General features: G+C 38.4%; 1 protein-coding gene across 13 annotated transcripts in view; it reads left to right on the forward strand.

Moving 5' to 3' along the window:
* SDCCAG8 (SHH signaling and ciliogenesis regulator SDCCAG8) overlaps positions 1-12,988 on the forward strand; it is a 236,206-nt gene that overhangs the window by 147,003 nt on the left and 76,215 nt on the right. For 10 of the 13 annotated variants that reach the window (XM_038542720.1, XM_038542719.1, XM_038542718.1 and 7 more), the window contains 2 exons: positions 4,169-4,296; positions 6,381-6,489. The exons of 1 other annotated variant lie outside the window; for it this stretch is intronic. In XM_038542720.1, coding sequence (XP_038398648.1) covers positions 4,169-4,296; positions 6,381-6,489 — 237 coding nt within the window. Of the gene's footprint in view, positions 1-4,168; positions 4,297-6,380; positions 6,490-8,780; positions 8,920-12,988 lie in introns of all 13 variants that reach the window. 2 more of the 13 variants (XM_038542723.1, XM_038542727.1) reach the window with 2 other exon arrangements.

Genomic DNA, 12,988 nt, shown 5'->3' on the forward strand with positions numbered 1-12,988 from the left:
TCTTGTCATCAAGAAAACATTGACATGGCCACGCATGCATTTGTGGCCACTGGTGATTGTGAATAATTTGGGGAAGAAGAAAGATGTTCCTATTGTAGTCCATTTGCTCCTTTTTAAAATTAGCTCTATGGAGGTAAATTTAAATATAAAAATCACCAACTTTAGGTGTGCAATGAAATATATTTAGGCAAATGTATACAGAGGTGGAACCGTCATAATCCTAATACAGAATATTTCTGTCAACTCCAAATTTTCCTCATGCCTATTTGTTGCCTCACACTCATCCCCTGTCCTCGGTTCCTGGTGGCACTCATGTGTCGCTCTAGTGTTTACTTTTCTAGAACATCATGTAAATGAAATCATACAATATGTTTTTGGTGCCTGGCTTCTTTAACTAAGCATACTGATTTTGAGGCTCACTTGTGAGTTATACTTACAGTACCTTGTTCCTTTTTATTCCTACTATTCCTAGTATCCCTGTAAAGCTATAACACAATTCGTTTATCCACTTGGCAGTTAATAGACATTTAGATTGTTTCTAGTTTTTAGCTATTATAAATACATCTTTCAGCCTCATTTTAATCACAACCAAGAAATTCTTCTTTACTGACATTGCTTTTATTCCAGTTTATAAAATATGGCTAGCTACAAATCTGATTAAGTGAAATCATCAGTGTTCTGAGTGAGAACGGAAAGAAACCCAGTTGGGGAAGACCAGCTCAGCTACCCTTCAGGGCACTCTCACACTCCACTGGGACTGACGTCTCATTTTTCTTAGCTTTGGTAGTTTACCCCTTATAGCTTTCTTATCATGTATTCCACCTTCTACTTCCTATTTTAGCCATTTTGAATTCCCTGTCAGGAGCAAGGACTATGCCATATTTGTCATTATTTGACTCCGTGCCTAGCAGAGTGTCTTTCACATAATACAGTTTTGTTAAATATTAAATGAATTGATTTGAATTCTTCCCTAATCCCTCCCTTGGATACATAAGTGGTTTTTATTAATTCTTTCATCCATGATTACATTACCTCTGGAGTGTCATAAAATAGGTTTCCCTAGATCAGAATATTTCAAATACCACCTCTGCCTTCACATCATTTACAATGTAACCTTGAGCAGATTTCTTTTTTCAGCTGTAATGTGAAAGGATGTGATTAGACAGATCTGAGATTCCCTTTCAGTTCTAACATTGTAAGGTTTTATAAAAAGCCTACTAAGTCGGGGCAGCCCCGGTGGCACAGCGGTTTAGCGCCGGCTGCAGCCCAGGGCGTGATCCTGGAGACCCTGGATCGAGTCCCCCATCAGGCTCTCTGCATGGAGCCTGCTTCTCCCTCTGCCTATGTCTCTGCCTCTCTCTCTCTCTCTCTGCATCTCTATAAATAAATAAAATCTTAAAAAAAAAAAAGCCTACTAATTCAGAAAGAACCTACAGGAGGAGAACGCAACACGGGAGTAATGGGGGCTGAAGGGAGGAAATAGGAAAGTACAGGTATGCCATGTTTTTATCCATTAAAAAAAATGTGAACTGGACTTGTGATCATTTCGTACCACAGATATTGAATCATTATGTTGTACACCTGAAACTAATATGTCAATTATACCTCAATTAAAATTATAAAATAATATGTAGTTTCTTAAATACAGTAAAAATTGGAGAAGGATTCAAGAAACAAGACATGGTGTATAACTCAACATTTGTTGGTAGAGCTTTTTTTTTTTTAATTTCATTTATTTATTTGAGAGAGCAAAGAGAGTGCACATATAAGAGGCAGGGAGGGGCAGAGGGAGAAGCAATCTCCCTGCTGAACAGAGAGCCTGACCTGGTGCTCAATCCCAGGACCCTGGGATCATGACCTGAGCCGAAGGCAGACGCTTAACTGACTGAGCCACCCAGGCACTTTGGTCGAGTATTCTTTTAAATTGTCTTATTTTATAAGGAGAGGTACAATAACAATAGTTATTTTTTCTATTATAAATTTAGAATATCAGTTATTAGGCAGCTTCTCATGCTAAAAATTGATGTTGAGACCCTTATGTAGAAGAACCATAGCCACAGTTTACCAAGGGTAGCCCCAGTTATCACTATTGTCCTGGTATGATTATCAATAGCTCTCCTTTTCACTCTCAAATGCATATTGGTTTTGTATCCATTTGTATTGGTGCATTGTATGGCTACCCGGTTTTTAGTGATCTCAGAGCCCCACATCTCCCTGCCTATAACCAGGGGTCTGACCTAAATGTGGTTACTCAGTGGAAGAGTTCACAGTGTTCTTTTTTTAGGCTCATTCCTTCAGGAGCATGATCTCCAGCTGACAGAGGCACCAGAGCCACTATCATCCAGGCACTCTTCTTTTTAACATGTCTGAAAAGTTTTTGCCCCCTCATTACCAGCTTGAGCAGATTCTCCAGCCTCACTAAAGACTGCACCCTCCCGTCCCCCATGGTAAGGATATAAGAACATCTATTCATTAAGCATTCACTGCTGACTTCTTATGTGCCAATCCTAAGGCGGGCTCAGGATTTAGAGACACAAAGATGACAAGAAGCAATAATTCAAGTGTGATAAATGCTATCTTAGTAGGATGTATCCATTTACAACATATATTAAGGTCGCTGAGGAAAGAATACTTGATTTAAGAGAGAATGGAAGGAGAGGGGAGAATTTTGAGCAGACTTCAAAGGACCAGGGTACATTGAGTAGAAGGACAGGGGTGGGGGTGGAACTGGATGGTGGGGAAGACATCCCAGGAAAACAGAGACATAAGCAGTGATCCACAGGCAGAAGATGCATGAAGTGACTGGAGAGGCAAAAGGTGGCCTAGTATATCTATTTGTTGCAATATACCAGTTTGGAACTTAGTGTGAGGGAAGACCTTGGAGCAAGTCCAGGGGGGTGTTGTTATTAGAAGCACCAGAAGGGACCTTATTTCACATTTAACGTGGACTCCTGATGATTCCATTTGAGTGAGGTATGGGTATAGTTTCCTTCTGAAATTTTACACCACAACATTACTGCATGCATTGACCAATTTCAATACAGACTTTCCTTATGTTGCTTTATAATTAGAAGCCAATGAATCGAAGCTCCACAGCGGTATGTAGACTACTAGTGATAGCTTTATGGAATTGTTTATTTTTAGTTTGGCAAAGGCAAGGCAGTAAATATCTCAATTAGTAAACTAAAACAGCACGGATGAGAAATGCCCACAAGGAGATAAGGAGTTAGAAATAACTAAGTCAGTTAATTAAAGGAAACCCTCATTTCACTTACCCATATTTAGAGTATGAGGAACAAACCTAATGTGTGTGTGTGTGTGGTGTCAGTATCTACACTGCTGCCAGCAATGTGATCCTGTACATTCTTCAGCTTCTAATTGTTTAGACAGTTTCTTTCTTTAGGAACCACTGTGATGGGATATTGACCTGGTGGGATGACCCATCTCAAGGAGTCAATATCCCATCACCCAGGGGTGGGATATTGTCTTGGACTGTGGCATATTCTCATCTTGGAAATTCTCTCAAGTGACCCAAAAGGGGTCTTATTATGAAATGCTGGGGGAAGTTATTCATTTTCATATTCATATTTATATTCCCATTATGTGGCCTAATGTGTGAAGATGTATACTGAAAACATGCACGTGGAAGAAGCATTTATTTGCTTCTAGATAGGATCTCCTACATTCTATCTGAGATTCCATTTTAAGTTGGAGAGGAAAAGCAGAGTGGTCTACAAAGCTTAGTTTCAAGAATTTAAGTTTTGGTGTATTGAATCATGCCTTTTGTGGAACCACAAGATCCGTAGGAAATCTGACCATTCAAAAGCTAAAACAACAATTGGTGGCACAGAACGTTGACAGTCTTAACCAAAAAGGGGGTATGTGTTTTAAAGTTACAAAATATTCAGAGGTCATGATGTTTTGATTTTTAAAGTTGTATACTTTAGTCCCTTTCAATGTACGGCATGTATTGAATACGGTATGAAAGGTCCTTTGGCTTTTCCCCTGCAGGGGGTGGGGAGGGATTGCGGGAGAGTCTGGCAATGATTGTTGTCTTCTTCTGCTTCACAATTTACAATGTATCAGCTCTCTGTGGTCTGTAGGGGAAATGGTGGGCCTTGATGCATCTGTAGATTACATTTCTGTCTGTCTCCTCTCTGCTTTGTAGACTGGAAAAAGATAGCATTCAGCAGAGCTTTAGCAACGAAGCAAAGGCTCAAGCCCTTCAGGCCCAGCAAAGAGAGCAGGAGCTGACACAGAAGATACAGCAAATGGAGACCCAGCATGACAAAACTGGTAGGTGGTAGGGAAAGATTAGAGCCTGGGCACTGGCTCACAAGCCAGGCCCACGCCTTACTGTGAAATGACATCAGGAACACCTGTAACCTTTGGCTGGCCGAAGGGAGCAGATGCTAACTACACCGGAGATTCCGAATTACATATTAGTTAGCGTTTAAAAGAGAAAATGGAAAGTATTGCCCACTGTCTGTTGATTTCAGAGTGCTGCTCTCACATCTGTTGCACCATCTGGATTATGAGTTTATTTACCTGTGTTCAAGAAACGTAAAGCTGAGAGAGACCACAACAAAGTAGAAAAACAAAGGGCTTGTTTTTGGCTGGGTTTTCAGGCACACATGTTATATAAAAAAATAGCATCAGAAGCTCTGCGGGAAATGCTCTGAGCTTACAGTTAGAGTCTCCTGAATAGCATTGAACAGTTCCCACAGTACACACATTATAGCTACTCTAAAAGCCTAATGAGTTTGCTTCAGCATCCAAACTGGAGAAAAGCTTTAGCCATTAATCGGTTCTTAATTCACTGTCGCAGCTGGATGTAATTCAGTGGCTCCAAATTGATATGTTCCTTTATTTAATCTTTGCAGCTTCGAACATTTTTAGCATTTGTATGATTTCCCCACCTCCCCCAGCCCAATCTAGAGTGATGTTTAATCCTTTGCATTCTTCAAGTTCTCAAACTGCTGTGAAAATTCACTAATACAAGGCATTGACCACAGCTGGCAGCTTGGCTAAAAATTGCCATCTTTCATCACATCGGTGCTATTTTGCAGACTGAGTTGGCCAGTAACTCTTTACCTTTAATTTGAAAGTAAAATGCACTTTTGTTCAAAGCAGGCAGTTTGATGTGTTCAGTCGGAGCATTCTGTGGTTCCTTTCACTTTTGAGTTGTGTGTTCACAGACAGTGTTAGTCAAAACAAGACCATGTCAGTCATTATAATTCCACACCACATACTCCAAGCTGATTGTACTATTAAAACAAAAGTTTAATTGATCCTGTCTCTTCCAGAAAAGTGTTGCTTAATTTTTAGTGCCTTGGTTTATTTTGCTTTGTAGATTATATGCTTTTTGCCAATAAATAGCTAAAATCAGAAAGAAATAAACGGATTTGTTAAACCTTACACTTAAAGATAATTTTTACATGATCTCCTGTGCACTATTTTTGATGACATGGTAAAAAAAATTATTGCTTATCCTATAGGTGAAAAATTGTAGGATAAAATTCATTAAATCATTTATTTGCTTCTAAAAGGCAAATGTCATATTGATTGACTCACATGATTCCCTCTAGCATTTTTCCAGAATCAGTAGTTGTTTGTCCAGTAAGAATAAGAGGAGGAAATCCTAGGAAAAATTAGTGTTTACCCCTCCTGCTCGCAAGATTCTAGTAAGCAAGGAGTGTTGAGCAGAATCTCTGATTCTAAATACTCCGTGAGAATATTTAACTGTTAAGAGCTCCTTAAGGACACTTCCTTTTATTTTGTACAAATATATCACACTCTCTTCAGTTCCTTTGACCAGATCTTCAGTGAAACTCATACTGTTGACAATGAAATCCAAATTTGAAGGAAAATCATGTATTTTACCTTCATAATTAAAGAAGTATATGCAAGGGGTTGGAACAGTGAGATACGTGGGCGAATATGAAACATAAAGTACGAATTACAGTATAGAAGAGAGTTCCTCCGTTATTTTAGTTATGAATTATCTAATTGTGATCATTTTTGACAGTTTATAGTAAAATTGTTAAAATAAAAATATTATATCTTGCGTATTACAAAAGATACAGGCATCTATGGCTTCAGTTGAGATATCTGACAGTTTATCAACACCTTAAAACATTACCCCAAGCTAGAGTGATCAAAAATGTTTTCGGTGTGTAATTATTAGACAAATTAATGCCTCCCAAGATTCAGTGTCTTTCCGGGTGAGTGGTCCTTTGACTTAGGACCTTGAAATTGACCAAGTGGCTTACCAGAAATGGGTAGCAGTCTTAGCACTTTTACCAATCTACATATGGAAGCCCTGCAGAATTACAACCATAAATATCTTATATTGGTGGTGGGTTTATTGTTATTTCTAGAAAATGAACAGTATTCATTGCTGACCTCCCAGAATACATTTTTGACAAAGTTAAAGGAAGAGTGCTGTGCATTAGCCAAGAAACTGGAGCAAATCTCTCAGAAAAGCAGGTAGGTAATGTTACACAATACTTTCAGAGCACTGTTTGTGTGAATACTGTCATTTTTTTTCTTAAAAAACAGTATTTCCACTATTTGAAGCTAATGTCAAAATTAGATATGTGTTGACATATTTCCTGTGAAAATATTTTCTCTGTATGACAGTTTCTTAATTATCCATACAGACACCTAGGTGTTTTTTCATGATTATGTGTATGTACTATTATTTGACTTTTTTTAATGTTCAGAATTGATAATTATAAAACTTCAGAACACAAAGTTCAAGATGGCAAGTATTTTAATAAAGGATTCAGATAAATCAATCAAGCAGTTTTAAAGTCTTACGTTGGTACAGTTAACATTTTAATCTGTTATCACAGTGCTCCACGAACACCCAGAAGCTGTTTCTAGGTCAAATGATAATAGATGAAATGTGTATCTATAAAAATGAAAGTAGGTGATACTTGAAAATAAATAAACCCAAACCATCCTTTTGTTCTCCTAAAATTGACTTGTTTTACAGTAACAGCTATCATTCATTTTGTAGATACACTGTTCTTTTATGAGATACATTGATTGGGATCTTCATAAATTATTTTCTGCACATTTTCTAATCATATTACTTCCCATGGATGGATGATTTTATACTCTAAATGACAAGAAGTCTGAATTCTCATCTCAGCTCTGAGAGTGTGTAATCTTAGGCAAATTTACTTGACCTGCTTAAACTGTGCTTTCCTCTTATAAATGAATGATATTGGATAGAATCACTTTGAACTGAACTATAAAAGGCATCATTCATGTAGCTAACTAGACATCAGATGTCCCATTAAAATACAACCTAATGGAAAAATAACCTGTAGATATCTTCTATTTTTTTCTGAAGCTCACTAAGATCTACACAGAGCAAGTGATAGAGCTCAACAAACTTCTGACTTAGGTATCTCATTCAGAATTTCCAAGAGAATCAGAGCAAATCTGATCAACCTGAGCCCTATCTTGGGTTCCTGCATCAATGAGGTGGTTTAGCTGATGGAATCCCCATCCCTGAATCATGTAGGAAACCAGAATGCTTATGAATCCAGTTCGTTCTGCTCATAGGAAGACAGAGCCTCCTAAAAAGCACCAGAATATGCTCTGACATGTGCACTTCCTTAGCAATTACTAATTATTATTTTTTAAAGATTTTATTTATCTATTCATGAGAGAAACAGAGAGAGAGAGGCAGAGACACAGGCAGAGACAGAAGCAGGCTCCATGCAGGGAGCCCAACGTGGGACTTGATCGTGGGACTTGATCCCGGGACTCCAGGATCACGCCCTGGGCTGAAGGCAGGCGCTAAACCACTGAGCCACCCAGAGATCCCCAGCAATTACTAATTAAATATCTTGTTTGGGTAGAGAACAAGCTCAGGGTGCCAAAATCCCAGATATTTTCAGGAAGTTTGACAGGGAAACCCAAATGATTTTTTCATGGAAGAGACCCTTATATCAATAGTAGCTATTGCTAATTAGAAATATTTAATTTGCCTCACATAAACTCCAAAGTAAAGGATTTGTTAGAAATAAACAAAAAAAGACTATCATATAATTTAAGAAAAAGTTATATCGGTCTGGGACTTAAAGGATTGTACTATCTTAAGATTCTTTGTGATCGGGATCCCTGGGTGGCGCAGCAGTTTGGCGCCTGCCTTTGGCCCAGGGCACGATCCTGGAGACCCGGGATCGAATCCCACGTCGGGCTCCCGGTGCATGGAGCCTGCTTCTCCCTCTGCCTGTGTCTCTGCCTCTCTCTCTCACTGTGTGCCTATCATAAATAAAAAAAAAAAGAAAAAAAAAAAAAGATTCTTTGTGATCAATTATTAATTACCTTGCTCTCTAAGAAGATGTAATTCTGGAGATCGCAGCATATAAAGAGAAGGACGTGTACTATGCTTGGTATATGTTATTTAATTCTTACAACTTGAGACAGGAATTATTATCTTCTTTTACATGTGAGGGAGCCAATAGAGTATTTAAATAGCTGGAAAGTGGGAGAGCTAGAGTCTATCATAGATATTTCTAGTTCCAAGGCCTATAATCTTTCTTGTAATAAGTATAATATTTTATATCTACTACCAAAGAAAATCGAGGCCAAAGTAGTGATAATGAAGAAGTTTGGGAAAGAAAAATTCTTGTTTAAATTCCCCTGGAGAAGTAGGCATGCTTGTCATGGGAGGGGAGCCTGTGAGCCTGGGTCAACCTGTGCCCTGTGCCCCAGGCCCTCTTTTTGCTGATCTAAATCTATTCATTTACCCTGTACAGACTGAACCTCAGGCCTTCTCCACCTCCTCTTGCTTTGGATCCCTCCGGTGTCTGACCACTACTGTGTTGAGTGTGTTCCTCTATGTCTGACACACACATGGCACTCAGTACATATTCACTGACTAAATGAATGAAACAGGTATGGTTTTACACCCTCATATCTTGCCCTGATTCTGGTCCCAACCTATTCCTTTGTTGATGACAGGCAAGGTGCAGTAAAAACCATTTCAGAATTCAGGAAGAACTAGGTTTGACTATCACTTGGCTGCGTGACCTTGGGTACATTGCCTAATATCTCTAAACTTAAGCTTCTCCATCTACAAAATATATATTTTTTTAATTATTGATTGATTGACTGATTGAGAACATGAAGGGGGTCAGGAGGGGCAGAGGGAGAAGAGAGAGAGAATCTTAAATAGGCTCCACACTCAGTGTGGAGCTTGACCCTGAGATCATGACCTGAGCTGAAACCAAGAGTCAGATGCTTAAGTGACTGAGCCACCCAGGTGCCCCTAAAACATTTCTAAAACTATGTTGCAAGATTGTTGTGGGAATTAGAAATATAGAGAGATACATGGATCCACACATATACATACATGCGTATATAAATCACCTAGCATGGTGCTTGACACACAAAAGTGTAACCATAGGTGATAGCACTGTTTTAAGGTCTTGACTAGAGCAGTTTGGATTTGACTTTGATCTAGCCATTACTGTCTTTGCCAGGGAGGGTCTGAGTGCCATTCTGACAGACATAAACTCTATACCACAAGGAAAACCTTTTTTAAAGGCAAAGTAGGATCAGGAAAATGTGGATCTGATTGTGTTTCAAGTCCTGCTCTGATGGCTGGTTTTGTAAATCTGAAGAATTCAAATAGGCATCTACTGTAATTTTACATGTTTATCCAAAACTAAGTCCTGGCGATCGTAAACATTCAAGAAACCGTTACTTACATTTGTTAAAACTTTTAAGAGCTCCCAAAGTTTTTTAAATATTCATTTTGTGTGTCTCACAAGAAAGTGGTACATATGATAAAGATTGTTTTTTACTCTTAATTTCTTGTCCACTGAGTCTCTTTTCTTTCTGGCTCCCTCCATGAAGACTATGACATTTTCAAAATGCATACAACATTTATCATTTGATTTTGACATTACCTTTTGCTTTGAATTCACCTATATAACTTGAAGGGATCAGAGTATTTCTTTTTAAATAAAGATTATAAACTTAGGAAGCCCTATAGATACTCTCCAGGAGCTCTGTATATCCTATACTAAACTTTGGATAAATGATTTTTCCTGCATTTTGAGGTAAGGAAAATCTTGGAGTTTTTGGAGCTTTCTAAAGTGTTGTCATTGTGGAACTTCAGTCTCCAAAATAATTAAATCACATGGTAATTTTGAACCTGCTTTTCCTCAGAGTACTACAGTAATATTTTTTTTAAAGTAGGTATATTTATTCTGTATTGATCAACAATTGAAACCAATTTTTTGACTCCCTTTTTCTTAAACGTGACATTTCTCTAAGAGTTCCATGTTATTTATAATCCCATATTAACCAAATGGAGTCACACCATTTATAATAAGCTTTATTTTTTTTTACTCACAGATCCAGCCCTTTAACCAGAGCCCATGCAGTCCCTAGGAAAGCTGACAGTCTGGGCTCACCATTCCGTAGGCTCTAACTCGTTACCCCAGCCTCGTGTTAGGCTGCTCTGTGGAAGTGTTTAGAAATGGGTCCTCCGTGTGTGTCCATTTACATGTTTTTTCCCCAAGTAACGTAGGTCGTCTTGTGGCAGCGCCTTGTCCTCCCATTGTCTGGAAGCCCTCCGCAGTGATTAGCACGCTACTTTGTGCACCGCGCATTCCACACCGCTTGGGTGGTGTCTTTAACTCTCGGGTTTGTGAATGGCACATCCCATTTTCAGACTAAAAATGAACTGCCGATTCTGTGCATTTTATATAGCTTGTTTCTGACCATGAGACGAAGAGAATTAGTTCCATTTTGTTTTTAATTGGCACCAGGCAGACACTCTGGCTAATTTTAGTTGATGCTCCCATAAACTTTAGCTACCCTTTCGTCTTTATTCTCCAGAACCCTGGGAGCTTATTACAGCTATAGGGTTGTTTTTAAAAGTGGAGCTTTTAAAATATTTCTGGGGCAACTGTGATTTCTGTTTATCAGAGTGAGGGAAGTGTTCCCTCTCTGCAGGCGCTTGGATGAATCAGCAGTAAAATGTTCAGAGTGCAGTTTGTAGTGCTCTGACCGTGGCCTGGGAAGAGCTGAGAAGTGTTGGACGCTGGGAGGCATGAGCCTCTGCCAGCTGCAGGGTGAAGATCCAGCCTGTTCTCCGTTGCAGCCCCTGGGCACTTGCATGTTGGAGAGACAGGCTAGCAGCGAGCACAGAACCCCGGTCTACATGGTGGTTTTGCTTCTCTTCTTTCTTTCCCGTCATTGTCACTTTCTGGGTTGCTAGGCTTATGGATTGATGTCTAACACTGCCCATTGTGTATTTGTGATTTGCGTTTTGTAATTAAGAGGAACAATGGGAGTCCATTGGGTCTCGTTATATATAATGGTTGGTTTAATTTGTTTCACTTCTATCTTGTTAATTGTAAATTGATCATTAAGATTTGAATTCTAATCTGTCACCAGGGTTGTGGGTATTGAGGCTAGAGCAATGATCCTGGTTTTAATCACTGATGATGAGAAACAAATTTTATAATTTTGGTACATATTGCAGTTCATATATTTTAACACTGTATTTTATGGTGTTATAAATATTGTTAAATGACTTTTAGTGTAGTTTTACTGTGTGGACTATAATGTATAAATTATATTACTGTTTTGGCAACACTCAGTATCCAACTGTGTGAGTTTAATTGAAGTAAAGAACACACACCCGGTTGAACTATTTTTTCCCCCCGCATATTTAGATGATGTTAGGTTGGGATGCTGCACAAATTATGTTCTGCAAGGAGAGACTCATACTGGCTTCTGCTAATTGTCACCAAAAGTTAAGTGAGAATCTAAAAGAATAAAAAATTAAGGGGTCAGGTTTTCCCTTAAAAAGCAATTTTCATTGTAATCGTAATTGTAGTAGTAAAATATTATACTTCATGCAAGTGCCACTATACAATATAACTGGTATATAAAAATGCAGGGAAAAGTTCATGCTTCTGTGAAGCCAGGAATTACCTAAATTTTCTATAAAAATGGATTAGAGTCAATTATTCTTTTATATGACATTGGGATAATCATGCCACATGTAATCTTGAATCAACACAGAAACTTGTGCTGGAAGTTTACTCTCTGAACTTTGCAAACTACTAGTTCTTTCAATATATCATGGGCCCTAGACAGACAAATGATGATGTCCATATGTATTTGCCAAATTTTTATCAAACATTGCAAATTGTAAGGCAAATTACCATTATAAACAAAGGGAGGGGAGAAACCCCAAAATATGCAAAGCAGAAAAAAATATAGCAGTAAAATACCTGATAGTAATGTGCACTTTACAAAATAACATTTACCTTTTTATGGTCATGCAAGAAATCCTCAATATAGGACATTTGGCTATAACTATAAAGAAAAATTAAGAAAAAATTTTCTTTTGACATTACCATCCAGTGAAGTATATTGTTCAGCTGTGAAGTATCTCCTTTCAGTAAGTTTGTGTGTGAATGTATGGGCACATGCATTCACCTGGTGAGTGAGTTCTGTATATACAGTTTGTATCCTGCTTTTCACTTACTGTCATCTGGTGAACATTTGTCTACATCACTACTCTGGAAACTTTTAATTGAATCATTCATATGCATGATACTTCATTAGACATTTAAGATGTTTCCAGTTTTTAACTGTTATGAAGAATACAATAATAATTTTGTCCATAACTCTGAATTTTTTTTGCTGATTCCCTTAGGCAAGATGCCTAACAGGGGATCGCTGGTCCAGAGTCCCTGAACTTGTCTCTTTTTTTGTTGCAATAATTTGGACCCTTTTTAAGGCTGTTGAGGTGGATGACTTTGATCAGGTGCTACGTTAAATTCTCAGTATACATGTACCCGTATCAATATGTAACACAAACAGGCGAGGTTTAAAAAAGAAAAAGTGAGAGGCAGTATTGTACAGTGGGTGGGACAACCCCTTTAGAGTTGGACAGGCCAGTGTTTGTATCTGGGCCGGGCTAATCACCATTTAGGTG

The sequence above is a fragment of the Canis lupus genome, chromosome 7 (genome assembly GCF_011100685.1).
Source record: "Canis lupus familiaris isolate Mischka breed German Shepherd chromosome 7, alternate assembly UU_Cfam_GSD_1.0, whole genome shotgun sequence".
NCBI classification, from domain to species: Eukaryota; Metazoa; Chordata; class Mammalia; order Carnivora; family Canidae; genus Canis; species Canis lupus.